The sequence below is a fragment of the Entelurus aequoreus genome, linkage group LG18 (assembly GCF_033978785.1).
Source record: "Entelurus aequoreus isolate RoL-2023_Sb linkage group LG18, RoL_Eaeq_v1.1, whole genome shotgun sequence".
NCBI lineage: Eukaryota > Metazoa > Chordata > Actinopteri > Syngnathiformes > Syngnathidae > Entelurus > Entelurus aequoreus.
The window spans coordinates 20443756-20466070 of NC_084748.1; the positions used below are offsets into that span (position 1 = coordinate 20443756).

Below are 22315 nucleotides of genomic sequence, written 5' to 3' on the forward strand. Positions count from 1 at the left end.
TACAAGCGCTGTTGACGTTCCTGGGCCCGGAGCAAATTCTCACGTGACAAGTGCCCTACTGTGTGGAGTTTTGCTCGCAGGTCCATGATGTATTGAATTTCGTTTTTTGCATGAGCTTGGACCCTACTCCCAACTTTAATTACGTCCAAAACCCAGCACGGCTTCCTGCCGTATAATAATTCAAAAGGAGAAAATCCTGTGGAAGACTGGGGTACCTCCCGCATTGCAAACAGTAGGGCCTCTAACCATTTATCCCAATTTGGTTTGTCTTCGTGCGTAAACTTACGGATCATGGTTTTCAGCGTCTTATTTAGCCGCTCCACCAGCCCGTCAGTTTGTGGGTGGTATAGGCTGGTGCGGATCGCTTTAATTCCCAATAATTCCTATAGTTCCTTTATCGTGCGTGACATAAAGGACGTGCCCTGGTCAGTCAGGATCTCTTTCGGGATTCCGACTCTGGAGATGACCTGAAACAGTGCTTGGGCTACACTCTTTGCAGAGATGGAGCGCAACGGCACTGCTTCGGGATAACGCGTTGCGTAATCCACCAGGACTAGCACAAAACGATACCCCCGTGTGCTCGGGTGGAATGGTCCGATGAGGTCCATACCAATTCTTTCGAAGGGGACCTCCATCAGTGGTAATGGGCGCAAGGGCGCCTTAGGGTGGCCGCTGGATTGACCAGCTGGGAGTCCGGGCAGGCAGCACACCAGCGGCGCACCTTTGCCCGGATGCCCGGCTAATAGAATTGGACCATTACTCGATTGAGTGTCTTATCATACCCCATGTGGCCTGCCATGGGGTTGAAATGCGCCACCTGGAAAATAATTTCCCGGCGGCGTTTCGGCACCAACTACTGGGTGATTTCTTCTCCTGTCTGACTGTCACGGCTCACTCGGTATAATCTATCCCTAATGATTGAAAAATGAGGAAATACCCACGCTGTTCCCGGGCGCACCAGCTGACCGTCGATGGAAGCCACCTGGTCCCAGGCCGCACGCAGAGTGTCATCCCGGGACTGCTCGAGGGAGAAATCCTTCGTAGGGTGCCAGTGGAGGGCCGGGTCGAACCCGCGTCGCCACTGAGAACTGCACGGATATTCCTCTTTCCTACGGGCCATGAACGCACCCCTACACATTGTATCACTAGATGGTTAAAACCCGGCCAATTTGTACCCAAAATTATGGGGTGCGTAAGGTGCGCACTTAAAGCAACCTTGACACTATACTTTTGCCCATTATGTAACATTTTCACTGGCACCACAGGGTACTCGTGCACACCCCCATGAACACATTTGATTTTCACCCGTGCTGCCTGCCTCAAAGCCCCGGGTCGAACCAGGTTTTGGTGGATCATGGACTGCCCACAGCCCGAATCCACCATTTCCCGGTATGTACTCCCTTGTGCCTTTTCCGGGACGCAGTACGTCTCTACCGGATCGGGGGAAGGCGCTGGAGGGCCGACAACCCGCATCACCTGTCCCACCCCCATCAGTGGGCACTCCCGCCGCACGTGACCGGGCTGTCCGCACCTCCAGCACACTTGCCCTGGTGCTCGAGGTGCCGTCTGCGGGGGCAGCCCCTCTCAGCAGCGGCTGGACCCTGGAAGACAGGAAGAGCAGAGGAAAAATTTGAGCCCCGGGCCCCCCCTGTTGGTGGAACCTTCTGCCGCTGGTTGCGCGGCCTGCGCAGCGCTGTCACGGGATGCGTCGGGACCTGGGCGAGGGCAGAGGGCAAGTCCGCCGGGCGGTGTTGAGGAGCCGGTGGCGCTGCCTCCTCCTGCTGATCGTGCGGTCTGCCGGGGCTACGACGGGGCGCTCGGCCGCCCTCGGGTCCCTTCCTCTCGCTGCGCCTCCCGGTGCAACGCCAGATGGTCCTCGGCCAGGTTCACTGCCGCTGTCAGGTCACGTGGGCGGTGGTACCGGACCCTCGCCGATGTTCGCGCTGGGATGGCTTCCAAAAACTGCTCCACTAGGACTAGCTCGACCACCGGGTTGCCGCTCTCCCTCGGATTCAGCCATCGGGTCGCTGCATCTCAGAGCTGCTGCCTGAGCACAAATGGGCAGTCTCATGGCCCCATCCATAGCGCCTGGAACCAGCGTCGGTGGTCCTCCGCTGTACAGCCGGTCCGGTTTAGTACCGTCCTTCTCAGGTCCGGGAAGTGCACCCGGGAGGCCGCCGGTAGGCTAAGCGCTACCCGCTGCGCCTCTCCTGCCAGCACCGGCAGCAAGCGTACCCCACATTTCTCTTCAGGCCACCCGCATACCGCCGCCGTGGCCTCGAAAATGTCAATGAACGCCTGGGGGTCTTCGGCCTCCACCATTCGCTGCATGGAGGCTGTTGGTCCTGGTGGTGGTGCCGCTCCCACCCGGCCCGCCAGCGCCTGCAAGATTTTACTCTGCTGCACGACTTGCTGGCGGACCATCTCCAGCTGATGTTGGCTTGCCGCTGCCACGTCCGCCGGTACTTGTCCCAGGGCTGTCCGGGGGTCCGGTGCCGACATCTTCCAACCACAGATCAGTTGGGCGCCAGTTGTGGAAGTCTTTGTGTGGGTTCTCTGTGGTTTGGTCACATAGGGATAGAACCTCCAGTTCAGGATGCAACAACGTCTTCTATTGAGTCTTTCTTTCAAGTTTGTCAGCGCTCTCTCGCCCCTCATCTCCTCCTCTGCGTGTATGCCTGTGTGCCTTCCCTCTCATGGCCTCGGAGGCTGCTAATAAAGGAGACAGGTGATTAGATAACCCGCTTCAGCTGAGAAATCCACTCACCTGTCAGCTGCTTCGTAGCCGGCTCCTGCACACGCCCTTCCCGCAGGAGACGCGCCGACCACGCCCCCTCCACAATGTGTATTTATATTTGTGTACAGTACAGGCCAACAGTTTGGACACATCTTCTCATTTCAATGCGTTTTCTTTATTTTCATGGCTATTTACGTTGTAGATTGTCACTGAAGGCATCAAAACTATGACACCTTTGAAGTGAAAACTAGTTCAGGTGACTACCTCTCAAAGCTCATCGAGAGAATGCCAAGAGTGTGCAAAGCAGTAATCAGAGCAAAGGGTGGCTATTTTGAAGAAACTAGAATATAAAACATGTTTTCAGTTATTTCTCCTTTTTTTGTTAAGTACATAACTCCACCTGTTCATTCATAGTTTACTCCACCTGTTCATTCATAGTTTTGATGTCTTCAGTGACAATCTACAATGTAAATAGTCATGAAAATAAAGAAAACACTGAATGAGAAGGTGTGTCCAAACTTTTGGCCTGCACTGTGTATGTATATATGTATGCATACAGATGCATGCATATATGCATGCACATATTTATATTTGTATATACGTATGCATATATGTATATTTGTATATGTATGTATGCATATATATGTGTATATGTATCCATATATGTGTATGGATTAATATGATTCATATATGTATGCATGCATATGCGTTTGCAAATGTATGTATATGTATGCAGTATATATATAGCTCTAATATTGTGGTCAATAGTTTACATACACTTGTAAAGAACATAATGTCATGGCTGTCTTGAGTTTCCAATCATTTCTACAACTCTTATTTTTTTGTGATAGAGTGATTGAAGCACATACTTGAAGTTTGGTTCTTTTATGAATTTATTATGGGTCTACTGAAAATGTGACCAAATCTGCTGGGTCAAAAGTATACATACAGCAATGTTAATATTTGGTGACATGTCCCTTGGCAAGTTTCACTGCAAAAATGTGCTTTTGGTAGCCATCCACAAGCTTCTGGCAAGCTTCTGGTAGAATTTTTGACCACTCCGCTTGCCAAAATGTGTGCAGTTCAGCTAAATTCGTTGGTTTTCTGACATGGACTTGTATCTTCAGCATTGTCCACACGTTTAAGTCAGGACTTTGGGAAGGCCATTCTAAAACCACAATTCTAGCCTATTGCTGGGTATTGTGGCCAAACAGCTCAATTTTTGTTTCATCTGACATCACATGGACAAAGATAAGACCTTCTGGAGGAAAGTTCTGTGGTCAGATGAAACAAAAATTGAGCTGTTTGGCCACAATACCCAGCAATATGTTTGGAGGAGAAAATGTGAGGCCTTTAATCCCAGGAACACCAGGCCTACCGTCAAGCATTGTGGTGGTGGTATTATGCTCTGGGCCTGTTTTGCTGCCAATGGAACTGGTGCTTTACAGAGAGTAAATGGGACAATGAAAAAGGACGATTACCTCCAAATTCTTCAGGAGAACCTAAAATCATCAGCCCGGAGGTTGGGTCTTGGGCGCAGTTGGGTGTTCCAACAGGACAATGACCCCAAACACACGTCAAAAGCGGTAAAGGAATGGCTAAATCAGGATATAATTAAGGATTTAGAATGGTTTTAGAAATTCTGTAATACCATTTCTCAATTAAAAAACTGTTATTACTTCAACATTTCTTGACCGATTTAAACAATTCCAACACCAACCAATTCAGCTCATTCAGGACAATCATGCTCTTAATTATTTAAAAAAATCCAACATTTCCTGAAATTTCCAGGAAGTTCCCATTGAAATGAATAGGACACTTTTCCAAGATGCACAATTCCAACATTTTTCAACCTATTTAAACCATTCCAACATCAACACATTCCACTCATCCTGGACATTCCAACTAATACATTCCCAAGTTCCAAAACAAATTCCGGTTTTCCTGTAAATTCACAAATTCCTGAAATTCTGTAAAACTATTATTCAATTATACATTGTCACTACTAACACATTTCTTCACTGATTCAAACCATTTCAACACTGACCAATTCAGCTCATTTAGGACATTCATGCTATTTATCGCTTTCAAAAAATTCCCGCTATTTCTGAAATTCCCAAATTACCAGGAAATTCCCACCGAAATGAGTAGGACATTTCCCAAGTACCTCAATTCCCACATTTCTCAACCGGTTTGATTATTTCTAACACCAACATGTTCAGCTCATGAATTTCATTACATGGCGCCATCTTGAAAGTATGCAAGCTGTTCCCCTGTTAGAATGTTAATGTTAAAATTCTTAATGTTTTATGCTAGCATTTTAAGTTAAAGTTAAAGTTAAAGTCCCAACGATAGTCACACACACACTAGGTGTGGTGAAATTATCCTCTGTATTTGACCCATCCCCATGTTCACCCCCTGGGAGGTGAGGGGACCAGTGAGCAGCAGCGGTGGCCACGCTCGGGAATCATTTGGTGATTTAACCCCCAATTCCAACACTTGATGCTGAGTGCCAAGCAGGGAGGCAATGGGTCCCATTTTTATAGTCTTTGGTATGACTCGGCTGGTGTTTGAACTCACGACCTTCCAGTCTCAGGGCGGAACCTGACCGGACACTCAAACCACAAGGTTATCTAATGATGTACATTTTAAACCAAATAATCATGGATTCCGTTACTTGGTGCCATCTTAAAAGTATGCTAGGCTTTCACCTGTTAGCATGATAATATCAATGTGCTAATATTAGTATGCTAACATTTTTGCATTTTTTTTTTTAGAATTTAAATCTAATAATCATGGATGTTGTTACTTGGTGACATCTTAGACAAATGCTAGCTATCCCCCTGTTATCATAGTACTGTTAGCATGCTAATCGTTTATGCTAGCATTTAAGATAATGTTATACTTTTTAATACACTAGTCTTTAGTTACTTGGCGCCATCTTAAATAAATGCTCACCTTTCACCTTTTAGCATGCTAATTTTAGCATTTTAATTTTAGCACGCTAACATTTTATGCTAGCATTTTAGCAAATGTTGTACATTTGAAACATAATTATCATGGATTCTGTTACTTGGTGCCATCTTAAAAGTATGATTTTCACTGTTACCATGCTAATGTTAGCATGTTAATGTTTTATGCTAGCATTTTTACCTAGTTTGTTATTTTTAGCCTAACAAACATGCATTTTTTTACTTGCCCCCATCTTAGAAGTATGTTCGTTCTTCACCTTTTATCATGTTAATGTTAGCAAGCTAACATTTCTTCTAGCATTTTAGCTAATATTGTACATTGTAAACCCAATAATCATGGATTTTGTTACTGGGCGCCATGTTACAAGTATGCTTGCTGTTTCCCTGTTCCCTGACAGGGAGACAGAGCAGGATCGCAGACGGGTCAGCCAACATCCGGCGTCCCTTAAAAATGTGGGGAACAGGTAAACACCAGAGGGGGAATGAGTAAAACAAAATATTCAGTTTAAGGCTAGACTCCCGAGGAGGGGGTCCAGACTGAGGCCAGAAAAAAACCCTCAATAGCCATAGCACACAAACAAGTTACAAATAATTCACAAAACTCCCAACAGAGGGGAGAGAATGGGGGCTACGGAGGCAGGCTGCTGATATCTAAGCGCTACTCAGCCGTCCATCACACCTAAGGGATTCAAGCGTCGAAGGCGTATGTGTGTGTGGCATGCATTTTCCGAGGATGCATCTGTGTGTAAGCCTGCAGCGTGTCGTCCCGCGACCTTGGTGCTTTAGCAACCGCCAGTCAGTCCAAAGTCAACAACAACAGCTGTGCGTCCATGAGAGACATGAGGGAGTTTGTTGTGTCTTCACCGCACTGTCCTTCGGTAGAGTCTCAAAGCCACGGAAACAATCCAAATTACAAACCCAGTTTCCATATGAGTTGGGAAATTGTGTTAGATGTAAATATAAACGGAATACAATGATTTGCAAATCCTTCTCAACCCATATTCAATTGAATGCACTACAAAGACAAGATATTTGATGTTCAAACTCATAAACTTTATTTTTTTTTTGCAAATAATAATTAACTTAGAATTTCATGGCTGCAACATGTGCCAAAGTAGTTGGGAAAGGGCATATTCACCACTGTGTTACAACACCTTTTCTTTTAAAAACACTCAATAAACGATTGGGAACTGAGGAAACTAATTGTTGAAGCTTTGAAAGTGGAATTATTTCCCATTCTTGTTTTATGTAGAGCTTCAGTCGTTCAACAGTCCGGGGTCTCCGCTGTCGTATTTTACGCTTCATAATGCGCCACACATTTTCGATGGGAGACAGGTCTGGACTGCAGGAGGGCCAGGAAAGTACCTGCACTTTTTTTTTTTACGAAGCCACGCGTTGTAACACGTGCTGAATGTGGCTTGGCATTGTCTTGCTGAAATAAGCAGGGGCGTCCATGAAAAAGACGGTGCTTAGATGGCAGCATATGTTGTTCCAAAACCTGCATGTACCTTTCAGCATTAATGGTGCCTTCACAGATGTGTAAGTTACCCATGCCTTGGGCACTAATGCACCTCCATACCATCACAGATGATGGCTTATGAACTTTGCGTCGATAACAGTCTGGATGGTTCGCTTCCCCTTTGGTCCGGATGACACAATGTTGAATATTTCCAAAAACAATTTGAAATGTGGACTCGTCAAGACCACAGAACACTTTCCCACTTTGCATCAGTCCATCTTAGATGATCTTGGGCCCAGAGAAGCCGGTGGCGTTTCTGGATGTTGTTGATAAATGGCTTTCGCTTTGCATAGTAGAGCTTTAACTTGCACTTACAGTTGTAGCGACAAACTGTATTTAGTGACAGTGGTTTTCTGAAGTGTTCCTGAGCTCATGTGGTGATATCCTTTAGAGAATGATGTCGGTTTTTCATACAGTGCCGTTTGAGGGATCGAAGGTCACGGTCATTGAATGTTGGTTCCCGGCCATGCCGCTTACGTGGAGTGATTTCTCCAGATTCTCTGAACCTTTTGATGATATTATGGACCGTAGATGTTGAAATCCCTAAATTTCTTGCAATTGCACTTTGAGAAACGTTGTTCTTAAACTGTTTGACTATTTGCTCACGCAGTTGTGGACAAAGGGGTGTACTTCGCCCCATCCTTTCTTGTGAAAGACTGAGCATTTTTTGGGAAGCTGTTTTTATACCCAATCATGGCACCCACCTGTTCCCAATTAGCCTGCACACCTGTGGGATGTTCCAAATAAGTGTTTGATGAGCATTCCACAACGTTATCAGTATTTATTGCCACCTTTCCCAACTTCTTTGTCACGTGTTGCTGGCATCAAATTCTAAAGTTAATGATTATTTGCAAAAAAAAAAAAAGTTTATCAGTTTGAACATCAAATATGTTGTCTTTGTAGCATATTCAACTGAATATGGTTGAAAATGATTTGCAAATCATTGTATTCCGTTTATATTTACATCTAACACAATTTCCCAACTCATACGGAAACGGGGTTTGTAGAATGATTTGTTTGTGAGCGAAAATAACATTTGTTTTTAACTCTTAATTGTCTAATACTGGTCCTCAAGTTCATCCTACAGGGCAGACGATCCGAGTGTCTACAGTTCTGCACGCATCCTCCAATCATTTGTGGCTGCTTTGAAGGCTACCAGCAACTTCCAATTTGTCGACAAACCAGAGCAACTCTTACTCCAATCAGCAGATGTCCTGCTGTCATGATTCCGAATAGGTAGATATCTTCAACGTCCTCGACTGAAAGGGTCGCCAGCCACGCGGCGCTCCATCTTCCCCCAAGAGTTCGTTGTGTGACCAGCAACTACCGCTCCGTCTAGACAGGCAGGTTCCCCCAAACCCAAGATCTTGTCAATTTCGTTGAGAGGCAAGTTAATTAGTTCCATTGTTTAGATTTGGAGAGCAGTGCAAAAAGAGGCAACAAGAAAGTTAAGACAAGACAAGACAAAGACGCAAGCAGGAGAGATAAGGGAGAGGGAAAGGGAGCGTCCGTCCTCAATGAGTGCCGGTAAACTTCTGCACTTCACCTCTCAAACCATTTTACCTTTAATATATTTCAACTTTCAAACCATTTCTACATTGTACTAGTATTTCAGTTTAGTGTCAGCTTTTCAACATTCAAACCATTTCAACCTTCAAACCATTTCAGCATTTAAACAATTTCTAAATTTGAACCATTTCTACATTCCTCCTACTTCCCATTAGCATTTCAGTTCAGCGTCAGCTCTTTGATTGATTGAAACTTTTATAGTAGATTGCACAGTGAAGTACATATTCCGTACAATTGACCACTATATGGTAACACCCGAATACGTTTTTTAACTTGTTTAAGTCGGTTAAGTTGATTCATGATACAGATATATATACTATCATCATAATACAGTCATTACAGTAGATAATCATCAGGGTATATACATTGAATTATTTATATTTATAGAGAGGGGGGGGGGTTAGGTTTGGTTGTTATCATCACTTCAGTCATCAACAATTGAGTACAGAGAAATGGACATTGAAACAGTGTAGGTCTGACTTGGTAGGATATGTACAGCAAGTAGTGGACATAGAGAGAGAGACAGAGAGACAGAGAGAGAGAGAGAGAGAGAGAGAGAGAGAGCGAGAGAGAGAGAGAGAGAGAGAGAGAGAGAGAGAGAGAGAGATCAGAAAGCATAAGAAAAAGTATAAACATTTGATTATTTACATTTGATTATTAACAATCCGGGGAGGGTGTTAGTTTAGGGTTGAAGTTGCCTGGAGGTGTACTTTTATTGCGGTTTTGAAGGAGGATAGAGATGCCCTTTCTTTTACACCTGTTGGGAGTGCATTCCACATTGATGTGGCATAGAAAGAGAATGAGTTAAGACCTTTGTTAGATCGGAATCTGGGTTTAACGTGGGAAGTGGAGCTCCCCCTGGTGTTATGGTTATTGCGGTCATTTACGTTAAGGAAGTAGTTTGACATGTACTTCGGTATCAGGGAGGTGTAGCAGATTTTATAGACTAGGCTCAGTGCAAGTTGTTTTACTCTGTCCTCCACCCTGAGCCAGCCCACTTTGAAAAAGTGGGTAGGAGTGACGTGTGATCTGGGGTGGAGGTCTAGAAGTAATCTGACTATCTTGTTCTGGGATGTTTGGAGTTTAGATTTGAGGGTTTTGGAGGTGCTAGGGTACCAGGAGGTGCATGCGTAATCGAAAAAGGGTTGAACGAGAGTTCCCGCTAGAATCCTCATGGTGCTTTTGTTGACCAGAGAGGAGATTCTATAGAGAAATCTCGTTCGTTGGTTGACCTTTTTGATTACCTTGGTTGCCATTTTATCACAGGAAAGATTAGCCTCTAGAATGGAACCTAGGTAGGTGACCTCATCTTTCCTGGTGATAACAATGTCACCCACTTTTATAGTAGAGTCATTGACTTTCTTAAGGTTGATGTGGGACCCAAACAGGATGGATTCCGTTTTACCCAAGTGTATGGATAGCTTGTTGTCAGCGAGCCAGGTGCAAGTTCTACAGAGTTCAGCACTGCGGATTTTCTCCACCTGTGACTTGTCCTTGTCTGATACCAGCAGGGCAGAGTCATCCGCAAAAAAGAACAACTCAAATTTGTTTATGTATATTAGGAACAGTAAAGGCCCTAATATACTGCCTCGGGGGACTCCACAGCTTACTGAGAGGGGGGGACGACACACGATGCCGTTCACCTCTACCACCTGTTCCCTCCCCTCCAAGTAAGATTGCATCCAGCTTGATGAGGTTTTGTCAAATCCGATTGCTCTGAGCTTATCCAACAGTATAGCGTGGTTAACGGTGTCAAAGGCCTTCTGAAGGTCCAGCATGACCATGCCGCAGTATTTGCCCGCGTCCACCTCATGTTTATGTGGTCGGTCAGATAGAGAAGGCATGTGTCAGTGGAGTGGTTAGTTCTGAAGCCGGATTGGAATTTGTACATGAGTTTATTGGTGGCAAGGTAACTATCAATCTGTTCATAAACTATTTTTTCCATTACTTTCGAAATGGAACTGAGAATGGAAACAGGTCGGTAGTTGCCAGGTTCCAATTTGCTTCCTTTTTTAAAGACGGGAGTTACTCTTGCTATCTTAAAATCTTTTGGTACTTGGCCTTGTGAAATTGAGAGGTTTATTATGTGCGATGTGTGATTGGGGCAATGGTGGAGGCAGAGTCCCTGAGGAATCTGGAGGGGATATTGTCAAGGTGGCCTTGTTTGGGTGGAGCGCGCTCAATTATTTAAGCACCTCATCAGCTGAGACCATTTCTAATTTGAAATCGTTGTTGGATACTCCTAGCTTTCTATAGAAGGCTTTAATGTGTTCTACACCAAAGCGACCAGAGTGGTGGGACATCTTGTTGACAAGAATTGCGGCTATGCTGGTGAAAAAGGTGTTAAGTCTGCTTGCTACCTCCATTTTGTCTGTAATGAGGGAGTCACCCTCCTTGATGCTGATGTTGGTGAGTCTGGTTTTAAGTTTTTGGCTGCAACCGGGAAGCTGGTTGTTGAGGATTTTCCAGAGCTCACGTGGCTTATTTGTGTTTTCCTCTATTTTGTCGTTAATGTAATTTTTTTTAAGGATTTAGTCAGGTTGGTTGTCTTATTTCTTGATTTATTGCATTGCTTTTTGAGAGTTGAAAGTGAGTGATTTGAGGTTATTATTGGGTTGTTTATCTACTTCTCTTTTACGCTTTTGGCGAACGGAACGCCACAGGCGTGGCGGGCGACCACGGAACGGCCACATTTGTTGCCATTGAGAAGGTTAGCGTGAGTGGCACCAGAAGTTCAGCAGCCGGAGAGTTTTGTGACTTTGTCCTGGGCGTCGCTGCTTTTTGTGCCACTGGCGTCCATTGAATGACCCCTGAGAGAGCCGCATGCAGGCGCCTGATGGCTGCTTGCGCAGCCGGCCAGCTCGAGGTCGCGGAGACAAAGATGCCGGAGACGAGGAAGGTGGCGGCGCCGTGGGAAGGCCCGCCGGAGACGAGGAAGGTGGCGACGCCGTGGGAATGCCCACCGGAGACGAGGAAGGTGGCGGCGCCGTGGGAAGGCCCGCCGGAGACGAGGAAGTTGGCGGCGCCGTGGGAGGGCCCGCTGAAGACGATGAAGATGGAGGCACCTCAGGAGCTTGAGCGGGAGGCGAAGGAAGCAGCCTTGGAGCAGGAACCGGAAGCAGCCTTGGAGCAGGAACCGGAAGCAGCCATGGAGCAGGCGCAGGAACTGGAGCTTGCCTCGGCGCAGGAACTGGAGCTTGCCTCGGTGCAGGGACAGGAACTGGAGCTTGCCTCGGTGCAGTGACAGGAACTGGAGCCTCCCTCAGTGCAGGAACAGGAACTGGAGCTTGCCTCGGTGCAGGAACAGGAACTGGAGCTTGCCTCAATGCAGGGACAGGAACTGGAGCTTGCCTCGGTGCAGGGACAGGAACTGGAGCTTGCCTCGGTGCAGGAACAGGAACTGGAGCTTGCCTCAGTGCAGGAACTGTAGCTTAACCTCTGGGAAAGAACAGGAGCTTGCCTCGGAGCAAGAACAGGAGCTTGCCGAGGACAAAAACAGGAGCTTGCCGAGGTGCAGCAACAGGAACATGAGCTAGCCGAGGTGCAGCAACAGGAGCTAGCCGAGGTGCCGCAACAGGAACAGGAGCTAGCCAAGGTGAAGCAATAGGAACAGGAGCTAGCCGAGGTGAAGCAACAGGAACAGAAGCTAGCCAAGGTGAAGCAACAGGAACTGGTGCTAGCCGAGCTGCAGCAACTGGTGCTGGAACCAGTCGTGGAGCCGGTACTGGTCATGACTTTGGTGGAGGTGGCCTAGCTGGGGGTTGCGGGCATGCCGAAGGACTGGTGGTGGTGGCTGGGACGCAGGTTGCTGCCTGGCAGGGCGCAGCTGTGCCACCCCACTAGCACAGCTCCCAGCACTAGCCCCCCCTCAAGAAGCGGATCCCAGACGCGTTCTGTGCAGTCTGGAACAGTCTTTGGAGATGGGTGGGAGGAGGTCAGGAGGGGGGTAGACTCCTCCCCTTTTGATTGTCCAAAATGTCTATTCACATCCCTCACTTGAGACTGGGTGGGAGCACAGGGGAAAAAGTCTGTGCAGTGGGCGGAGCAATAGCCACTGGGGGGCAGAGCTTGAGTCCTGGAGGACAAGGACAGACCTGGCAGGTCTGTAAAAAAAAATTCTTGTAATGTTTTATTATGGAATTAAAGTCCTTAGGAGGCGGCTGACAGAGGGAAGCAGAAGGTAGAAAAAACAAATCTTGGTCTCTGACGTCATCAGAAGTGGGCGGCGTGACGTCATCAGGGGGCGCCAACGGAATTACATCATTATTGCCGCAGTCCAGGTGATTGACAGCCCAACCGGAGAAATGTTTGGTGAAGTGGTGAACTGGACCACCAAACTTCTGAAGGGAAGACTTGGCTGCCTGCAGCTTGCTTCGCGTCCTGACAGCGAAGCGAAACCCTTTTGCATGGCTTCCGTCTTCGCTGACGCATCCGGTTCTGCGGTGGTGCGGCAATGTCCCCCTGCCATACGGTGTTGATAGGGACCAATGAGCCGTTAGGACCCCACATTAACTACTGGCGCTCCATGGGGATATAGTGGAGAGTCTCCGCCTCCATCGCCTTCAATACCATCCACATACCTTCTTCGTCCATCTCCTCGACGTCCGTTGCGGGGGAACTGTATGCTGCAGGCTACCTACTGTGACGACCGGGTCGCATGGTGATGCGGGGGTCATTCTCCCAAGATGCAGATGGACTCCGGACACGGCGTGCAGGTAGGAAATTATTTATTAGGATAAATCATACGGGGAAAAAATAAAGGTGTGCTCATAGCACGGGAGGGAAAGCTAAGGAGGCTAGCGCGGGAGCTAGCATACACAGACAGGAATCAAAAGTCGTCAACTGTTGCGGGTAGCAAATTAGGAAGCCAGATCGGCTGACCGGCAAAGGCAGGAATAAATAGTGCTTCTGATTAGTGCTCGGGAAACAGGTGAGCGTCCCGAACACAAATCAGAGACAGGTGGAAACAATAAGCACCCATGGTAACTGAAAACAAACTCAAGTGTGCACAAGGGGAACTGAGGGAGTCCAAAAACCAAACAGAACATGATCCAGGCAGCGGATCATAACATTCAAGAACCAAGTTCGTAGCTCAAGGTTACTACTGTGCTGTGTGGTACAAAATGAATACAACATCAATACAGTATTTATTTTCCAATGTTGAAATCCTGTGCTTTTTGAGGTTTCAGTTACAGAACACTTGAAACAATGATAGCAATTCATAATGTTAATTAGTTAAGTAGCCACAAGTGGATTCAATGTTATTGAGAAAAAAAAGCTATCGAAGCATTGCAACTTTAGCCACAGCTTTCTGAAAAACCTTCTGCAAATTCAGCCATTTTAGGCTGCGACAATCATACAAAAAGCCAGAAAAATCCTGAAGAGATTGACTAAAGGGCTAAAGTTATTCTGCTAATTAAATAGTGACTTACCTGGCAACATTGTGGCTCTGTTTGACAGCCAGTAGAAGAGGTTCAGTTTGTATGAGGACAGCCCAGCATGGGAAGCAAGCCAGCAGCAGAATTAGAATTCCCCTCTGGAGAATCACTCCCACGCGCTTCAGGTTACCGCTCCCATATGTCTACAAAGAGGCAGATAAGCGGAGTTCGGAAAGCATGCCAATAATTACTGTTTTGATAAAGCAAAGAAAACTAACTTGATACAAACATTCATTGTAGAAATGTGAGTACGTGGACCCCATGACAACCTGAGAGCCCTGGCAAAGTATTTCAATAAGAAAAAAATAAATGAAACAGTTGCTTTTGCTGATGAAAGTACCTGAGATATGAGGGTATCGCAAGTCATGGACAAACCAGTGCCAATGGAAATGCCTGTGACATTAACCACCTGCAATTAAAGAGCCATTGTTAATGAAAATGCACATTAACCACCTGCAATTAAAGAGCCATTGTTAATGAAAATATAAATATAAATAAAACATTGTGCACTCTATTTTTTTGAATAACTACCTTCACTATAGTCATTTAACATAGTATAATAGTAAATGGGGCTGTTATGTTTAGACCAACATTCTGGAACCAACTTCGGTACAGCAGTTTAAACCAGTGTTTCTTAACCATAGGGCCCATTGTTCAGAGTCGTGTATAAAGAGTTTGGCCAAAACTACAGCATACAATTGCTTTAGTTTTGACGTTAGTTTTTCTGACGAAATAAAGCAAAATAATACATCTATATATAGTTTTAAACATATTCCAGCTTATAAACCTATAATAAAACATGTTTTTTTTTCGTGAAAGTAGAATTTTGCAGCCGTATTTAACATACCCGCCTGCTACATTCCTGCAGTTTTAAGTGATCAGTAGGCACTCTGACACACCCGATGATTAAAATAACCTATTTTCATTTTGCCCAAAATTGTTATTAGCTTTGGACCAACAATCACGGAGAAATGTTGACTTTTTTGTGAGGTATGTCAACTGTGGTGGCTGCCTTCAATGTATTTGTAATCACTGTATGTATCACATTATGCATTATTCTAACTGATCTTTCTTTTTTGTAACTTGATAAGTAAATAAGTGTACTTTTGTAGTTATTTCGCCTCAAATATGGTAACATTGGCAAGCAGTAGAGAATATGGAGTGATTTTTTGTCCAGACATATTTTGCTTCATTCATTTTTGACATGTTTCTTGCCCCTTTATGTTGTATATTTTCATGAGATTTCTAGTTAATTCTCTCATGTATTATTACCCCCCAAATTTGGTTTATTTTACTCTTTCAATGTCTGTCTATTTGTATTTGTTTGACTTTATCTTCTCCTGTTATCAAATTGCATTATTATAGTTTTACTGAGTTTCAAAGATAATCTGTTTTTGTCAAACTAGTTATTGACTTTGTTCATTTATTCTGTTATTTGTATTAGCTTCTGTGTTTTAGTGTTCTGTCCTGAACAAACGCAGATGTCGTGTCACGTGTTTACCTCGCACGAGACACTGTCATCGGTGGCCTTCCACAAGGACGAACATTCACTTCCCATACTTGTCCTCTTTCCGGGTTGTGGAAAAAGCGATGTAAAATATTTCCACAATTCTTGTGGGTGGAGCAGCCCCATGCTGATCAACAGGGCATTTTTACACGTCGAAAAAGTAACAAGGAAGCGCCCCGAACATCAGCTGAAAGATAGTAGCAGTCGTAGCACCCTGTAGTCACAATGATTGCTTTTTGACCAATCATTGAGGAGATTGCCTGAAACCGAGTTGGCCATACTCTCTATATATATGACTCTGCCATTGTTGGGCAACAGGCGGCCCTCCCAAAACAATATCTGTTTCCTCGCTGCGGCCCGTATGGGCTGCAATGGTATTCAGTTGTAGTACTCTTTTCCGCCACATGTGTCAGGAATGACAATCTCAAACAAACAGAAAAAGTCTGAAGCTCAAGTCAAAGAGAAGTTTCTATCCATCCATCCATTTTCTACCGCTTGTCCCTGGCTGGGTGCCAGGGGTGGCTGGAGCCTATCCCAGTCGCATTCGAGCAATAGGTGGGGTACACCCTTGACAAGTCGCCACCTCATCGCTGTCATGACGTGGACTATGATGCAGCTTACTGCGAGGATTTCGCAGCTCGCTGCGAGGAATGTTTTCCCGTGGTGCAAACGGACAGGACCGGTCAAGGCGTGCAGGTAAATACATGATTTAATTTATCACTCAAAAAGTACAAACAAAAAGCGCTCACAGCGGAGGCAAAAAACTTGATGCAGGAAACAAAAAACATTCCGAAGGCGAGCGTGCCTAACGCAAGTAAAAGCAAAGGCAACAAACTTAGGACATGAAACATGAACTAAAAAACTCACTAAACTGTGGCTTGAATAAACAAAAACTTATGTGGCAAGAAAAGAGCAGCATGAACCAAGCATGAATAATCAGCATAAAAATGTCATCAGAGTAATGTCAGGAGTACTAACAATGTCAACAGCGTAGCAAGAGTAATCAAGAGTAATCTAGAGTATCAGGGGTAATGTCGCCAGGCTGACTACCTGGCAACTACAGGCTTAAATAATAGTCTCATGATTAGTGACAGGTGCGTGAGTCCAAATGAGTCAGGTGAAACCAATGAGTTGTCATGGAAACTAAAACAAACCAGGTGCGCAAACAGGAACTAAAAGAGTCCAAAAACCAACAGAACATAACCAAACAAAACATGACCACAGAACATGACAATCGCAGGGCCAACACAGATAGACGGACAGCATTTCTTAAGCGCATAAATTATGACTTAAGTGGTGAGGCTCTATTTTCATTCGAACTTAAATTTTATTGACTTAGTTATATATTAGCAGGTTAAGATTAAAACTATATAGGGAATAAAGTTTCCTTAAGTTATATATGTTGATATTAACACATACATAAATAAGAAAAAAAGAGCTGACTTCATTCAAAAGCTTCACTGGAAAAGAGACAACTCTATCCAAGTTCCTCTGAAAGGAAGCAGAGTGGCTGTCAGGTTAAGGTCAGATCAAAAATGTTACAATGTTTTCATTTTTATCATTTTAGCAATGATCCTGAACATTTTTAATATAAACATTCCAATGACCAATACTGCCCCTGTAACTACTTCGTATCGGAATTCATACCCACATTTGTAGTATCTCCAAAAAGTAATGTAAAGTATTGAAAAAACAGAAGAATAAGTGTTACTACAATTCAACAGAAAAGTAGATATACAGTGCATCTGGAAAGTATTTACAGCGCTTAATTTTTCCCCACATGTTGCTGTTACAGCCGTACTCCATAATGGAATACATTCATTTTTGTCCTCCAAATTCTCCACACAGTACCCCGTAATGACATCTCAGGGCATTCAATCGATCGCAACTGGACGGTTTGGTTTGTCTTAGAAAACGTTTCGCCACTCCTTTGAGTAGATTACATCAGTTCCTGCTCATAGACTTAGATTGGTCAGATCTAAGTGATCTAAGTGGTCATATCTAGCGATTGGTGCCACAACCCCAAATATTTATACTCCAAAACCAGGAGGGTGTGCCTGGGCAAGGATGGTTTCAATGACCTGGATGAATGAGAACATTTCTAGAACCACGATGACAATGTGAAAAGTGTTTCTTTTTTTAAAAATAAAAATCAAAGAAATCACTTGTACATAAGTATTCACAGCATTTGCCAACAATCTCAAAATATGTTCTGACAGCTGAAATAGTGTCCACCTGTGGTGAATTTAGTTACTTGAACATGATTTGGAAAGGCACACACCTGTCTATAAATAAGGTCCCACACTTGACGGTGCATGGCGGAACAGAAATCAAGCATCAAGCCAAAATAATTGTCTGTAGACCTAAGAGGTGTCATGTCTGTTGATCATGTTTTTGTTTTGGCCATGTGTTGTTTGTTTTTTGGACTCTTTTTAGTTCCTGGTTGCACTTCCTTGTTTGTTTGTTTCCATAGCAACTCAATAGTTTTCACCTGTCCTGTCACGCACCTGTTTCACGTTTTGAGTCACGCACCTGTTTTCACTGATCATGTCACTATTTAAATCTGTCTGTTTCTGTTGTTCGTGCTGGCGACATCACATTCATGCTCCACATTTATGCTCTGCACACTTGTTCATCACTCTGCTTCATGTCATGTTCACAGTTCCTTGCCAAGTAAGTTTTGTTTATTAATGCCACAGTTAGTGTTTTTGTTTCATTGTTCATAGTTTCTGCCTTTGTGCAAGTTTTGTTTTCATAGTCAAGTTATTACCTCTGCTGGGAGCGCCTTTTGTTTGTACTGTTTTTTAGTTAGAATTAAAAATGTATTCACTTTCACGCGATGTCTGGTCCAAATCGTTTGCACCACGGGAGAACAAACCACGCCACAGTCCAAGTCGTGACAAGAGGCAGGATTGTCCAGAGGCACACATCTGGGGAAATGTACATACAAATATCTGTGCCTTGAAGGTCACAATGAGTACAGTGGCCTCCATTATCTGTAAATGGAAGACGTTTGGAACCACGAGACTCTTTCCGGACTGGCTGGCCGTCTAAACTGATAGATCGGGGGTGAAGGACCCTATTTAAGGAGGTGACCAAGAACCTGATGGTCACTGTGTCAGAGCTCTGTGAGAGGAGACCTTACAGACGGACAACCATCTCTGCAGCAATCCACCAATCAGGTCTGTGTGGTATGCTTACTTGCTTATGGCAGTCCATCGTTGTAGATGATGAGTTCATAACTCCCGGGGGGAATGTGGGTGTTTAGCGTTTGGTGCGCTCGTGCCACCTCATTTGGCTGTGAAGACCAATTGCTGATCTACACATTTTTCAACATGTGGGGCAGGTGTGTGTTGGACCTGGTTGGGTAGTTCTTTCAGCCCGCTCATGTCGTTGTCTGCGTTTCTGGGTTCTCTTCTCCTTCAGATGGGAGGAGAAGGGGTGCGCAGTTGTTACTCTCACCGTCTTGGTTCCAACCAGCTTCTTCCAGTGGCATGAGTAATCACAACAACCTTCTGCTGATTGAAGTTGCAGGGAACTGCCAGAGATCCAGTCTGTCGGTATCCTGCCCAATGTGAATCCCCGAAACACAGATTTTTTTGTTCGTGGTTTACTCTCGTAGCCATACACCCCACCAGGTTTACCCACATGGCAGTGGTGCAGTGATTGGTGGGGAGCCAGGGCGTGTCCACATTTGTGTGGGCCTGCACACCCCACCTATAGGGACCACAGCAGCTCCAAGATCCCCTACTGGCTTAGCCTGGCTTCGCGAGATGCCAGTTACCATGCGGGGTCAAGAGGAGGCACAATAAGAGTCTTGGTGAGGGAGAGGCTATGTACCGACCTCGGAAGGCTTACGCACTCGGCTTCCTTTACCCAGGCTGGTTTGGTCAGCGGCAAGAGCTAAGGGAGGAGGGTCACATGCATCTCTACATGCAACGTCTCTCTGGTATGATGGCCAGACGGCCATCATATTTGTAAAATTTTGTCAAATGAACCTGAAAGACCAAACTAAATTCTCTGGTCTAATGAGACAAAGATTGAGCTCTTTGGCATAAATGCCAGGCGTCATGTTTAGAGAAAACTAGGCACCGCTCATTACCCAGACCAATACCATCTCTATAGTGAAGCCTGGTGGTGGCAGCATCATGCTGTGGGGATGTTTTCACCGGCAGGAAGTGGGAGATTAGTCAGGTAAATTCAGCAATCTACAGAGACATCCTGGATAAAAAACAGTTCCAGAGCGCTCTTGAAATCAGACTGGGGTGACGGTTCATCTTTCAGCAGGACAATAACCCTAAGCACACAGCCATGATATCAAAGGAATGGCTTCAGTGGGGCCCAGCCAGAGCCTAGACTTGAATCTGATTTACATCTCAAGAGAAATCTGAAAATGGCTGAACACCGACACTTCCCATCCAACCTGATAGAGGCTGAGCGATGCTGCATATATGAATGGGTGAAAATGCCCAAGGATGGGTGTGCAAAGCTTGTGGCATCGTATTCAAAAAGACTTGGAAGCAGCAATTGCTGCCAAAGGTGCATAAACAAAGTATTGAGCAAAGACTGTGAATACTTGTGTATGTTATTTCCTATTTTTTACATTTTTAATACATTTGCAAAACTGGTGGTTTAAACTGATGTTGTTGTTGTTGTGCTGGGACTCTTCACCCGTGAGCGTACTCCGGTTAGGGAATAAGGACACCGTTTTACGTTTTAACTTCTTCTTTATATATAACTTTGTAGCAGCAGCAGCTAAGCACACTCTCACATACACACTCTTCAACACATTGCTTGAAGGACCCCGGGAAGTAAACATAGCTGCCCGGTAAACTGCCTGACTCAAACAGACTCAACTTAAAGGTGCATGACTACATTAATAACGTGTTTACGTCAACAATAATATAGTCAATTATATTCAACAATTATCATATTAAATAGGGAACTTTCTCTTAAACTTAATCACTGACAAAGGGAATTTAAAACAGCCGCCCCCTAAATAGCATGGCAATTTTGAAACAAACATAAATTCCCACAACAGTCCTTTAACCCTTGTGTGGTGTTCGGGTCTGTGGGACCCGTTTTCGATTTTTATTACAAAAAAAATGATACAATTCATTAATTTTTCAAACTGAGACTCACTGGCTTTGGCTCATTTTCTGTGAAGAACATATATCAGAATACATATTTAATGACCACACACCATACACCCCCCCTACACATTTCTATTACATATAAGATGTCCGGGGTCCACTGGACCCGGGGCTAATAGAAGTGTGGAAATTGATGTTCTGTGTACCACACACACACACACACACACACACACACACACACACACACACACACACACACACACACACACACACACACACACACACACACACACACACACACACACACACACACACACACACACACACACACACACACCAGGCCTAGACGGGGAGGACAGAGTGTAGGTACACAGAACATCAGAGGGTCAAATGTGCGACAAAATGAGCGCAGACAGTGTTGACAAACAATGTTGCAACCTTGTGTGGGAACCGCAGGTGCAGAAACACAAAATAAGAATCCATGTGGGATGCAGAAACTGGCAGAGAAATTTCCATGCAACGTTCATATTGTTGTTACTCAGCCAGTGTTTGTGGGTCTTAGACTTAGAATTACTTTTTATTGTCGTTCAAATTTGAACTTTACAGTACAGATAAGAACGAAATTTCGTTGCATTAGCTGGTTGTAGTGCAGGATAAAAAAATCAATAAGGTACAGATATAAATAAATAGATTACTGTAAAGATAAATATATTGCACTTTTGCATATGCATCTACGTTTATGGATGTAAGTTATATTGTCTTTATATTCCAGCGAGTTCATCCATTTTTGGGGGGAATTGAGGGGATTATTATGATGCGTTCAAGAGTCTTACGGCCTGAGGGAAGAAGCTGTTACAGAACCTGGAGATTCTGCTACGGAGGCTGCGGAACCTCTTTCTAGAGTCCAGCAGTGAAAACAGTCCTTGGTGGGGTTGGGAGGAGTCTCTGCAGATTTTCTGAGCCCTGGTCAGGCAGCGGCTTTTTGCGATCTCCTGGATAGGAGGAAGAGGAGTCCTGATGATCTTTTCCGCCGTCCTCACCACTCTCTGGAGAGACTTCCAGTCTGAGGCATTGCAGGCTCCAGTCCAGACAGAGATGCAGTTGGTCAGCAGTAGGGTTGGGTATCGAGTATCGAGTATCGATTGGAACCGGGACTAACTTTCAGATTCTCCCGGAATCGTTCAAAAGTTTAAATTTCGATTCCTATTTTCGATACCCAGTCCGCCGACCGGAAAAAAAAAAAAAAAAAAGAAAAAAAGAAAAATGTCCGCCGAACCGGAAGAAGAAGCCGCTGAGCACCAACGAAGAAGCGCCCACCGCCGGAAGTGTTAGCATAGCCAAGCGAGTCAGTCAAGCTCAAGCATGGATAGCGGGCGTTGGCGGTCGAAAGTGTGGCTTTACTTTACAAAAAAAAAATGAAATAACCGCGAAATAACAGAGCTCCATGTCCATCAAGAAACGAGTGGAGAGAGAGCTGCAG

The 22315-nt window shown here is 44.9% G+C and overlaps 1 protein-coding gene across 2 annotated transcripts in view; it reads right to left on the reverse strand.

Annotated features, from left to right (window-relative positions):
• LOC133633929 (multidrug and toxin extrusion protein 1-like) overlaps nucleotides 1–22315 on the reverse strand; it is a 147371-nt gene that overhangs the window by 39125 nt on the left and 85931 nt on the right. For both annotated transcript variants that reach the window (XM_062026747.1, XM_062026748.1), the window contains exons 3-4: nucleotides 14576–14644; nucleotides 14230–14378 (exon numbers count right to left, since the gene is read on the reverse strand). In XM_062026747.1, coding sequence (XP_061882731.1) covers nucleotides 14230–14378; nucleotides 14576–14644 — 218 coding nt within the window. The remainder of the gene's footprint in view (nucleotides 1–14229; nucleotides 14379–14575; nucleotides 14645–22315) is intronic.